Source organism: Phytophthora infestans, genomic scaffold (genome assembly GCF_000142945.1).
Source record: "Phytophthora infestans T30-4 supercont1.37 genomic scaffold, whole genome shotgun sequence".
In the NCBI taxonomy this organism is placed as follows: Eukaryota; Oomycota; class Peronosporomycetes; order Peronosporales; family Peronosporaceae; genus Phytophthora; species Phytophthora infestans.
In genome coordinates this window covers 1,157,509-1,158,902 of record NW_003303722.1, presented here as the reverse complement: position 1 = coordinate 1,158,902, position 1,394 = coordinate 1,157,509, and the positions used below count along the sequence as shown (strand labels likewise).

Below are 1,394 nucleotides of genomic sequence, written 5' to 3'. Positions count from 1 at the left end.
CCATCGATTCGATGGTATCCGATCTGTCAGCTGCGTCGATCAAACGTCGATCTTCCTATGATAATCTCAGCTCGTCTGGGTGTGCGAGGCCTCTGAATGTCGTGGACGGGAGCACGCTGTATCGCTGTGCGTCTCTGGGCCACTTCGACATGATCGAGTGGCTGCTGAAGAACAAGTTGGCGTCTCCAAGTTTCGCGCTGACAATGAAAGAGCGTGAGATCGTACGAGGAACGCCCGACGAGGAATCGCTGGAGATCAGCAACGATACTAGTGGTGCTAGTGCGTCAACGGAGCCATCCACCACTGCTGTTACCGGTACGAACGGTACCGAACTTGGGCCTGGTACCAATCGCATTGCCGGAGTGCGATCAGCTACAACAGGCAAGCGTCCTGGGTTCGACCCGTTCGCGTGGGCACTACCAGCCAAGACGAGCCCGTACTGGCAGACCAAGCTCGTCCGTCTCGCGGTTAAATACTGTCCCGAAGCCTCATTGAGTCTCGAGTGGATGCCGCTGTGGGCTGCGCAGCGTGGAGATCTCTTCGTCCTGAAGCAGCTTTACAGTGTCAAGCACCCGCAATTGTTCACGCATCAGACTTTTACTGCGATCATGCGATACACCAGGGCCGGAGACGTGCTTCAATGGTTCCAGACTCACAGCTCGACGCTGATGGGCGACTCGTCTATCGTGGAATGGGGCGTCAAGTACCGACAGTTTCCGTACCTCGCGTACGTCTTCCTCAAGTTCCAACCCGTACGCACTGAGGAGCGATTCCGGCAACACGGCGTGGAGTACGCACTTCACGTGGCTTGTGCAATGGGCCACCTGGACGTGGTGACTTGGATCTGCGGCAACTGCGAGATTTTCCTCAATGTGCCGGCTGCAGAGCTTCACGCGAAGCTAGGCCGACTCTCGATCTGGAACGAGGCGTTGATTGCTGCTGCGCGTTGCGGACAGATCGGGATCCTCGCGTGGCTGCACGAGAAGTTCACGTTCTTCCGTAAAGTGCCTGAAAGTTCACGTAAGATGAAACTTGTCAAGACGATGGCGACTAGCGCGGCCAGTTACGGTCAACTTCGGGTGTTGCGGTGGCTCCAAGCGACTGTAACTCCTCAGATTACAGCAAAGATGAAGGCGAAATTAGAGTCAACCGATGCTCCGGTAGAGGTGGAAACCAGCTTCGTGTCGACTGACGGACTGCTGCAGGCGATGGTGAATCGCCATGTTGACGTGGTGCAGTGGGTTTGCGCTGTGGACATTGATCTCGTCAGCCGTCAAACGGCAACAAGGCGCGGAGAGCTCGCGACCTTCCTCCGGGAGGAGGCCGAAGGATTCGTCCCGTCCAAGTTGGGATTTGTCTTCCCGCCGCTGTGAAGCAGAGCTTGAGGAGACGAG

General features: G+C 56.7%; 1 protein-coding gene across 1 annotated transcript; it reads left to right on the top strand.

The window, feature by feature from the left end:
- Nucleotides 1-11: 11 nt before the first annotated feature.
- PITG_15479 (uncharacterized protein) lies at nucleotides 12-1,373 on the top strand (the record flags this gene model as incomplete). The annotated part of the gene is made up of 4 exons (XM_002898377.1): nucleotides 12-221; nucleotides 294-308; nucleotides 387-1,103; nucleotides 1,167-1,373. 4 exons carry the CDS (start codon nucleotides 12-14, stop codon nucleotides 1,371-1,373), a joined length of 1,149 nt encoding a protein of 382 aa, XP_002898423.1.
- Between the last annotated feature and the right edge of the window lie 21 nt (nucleotides 1,374-1,394).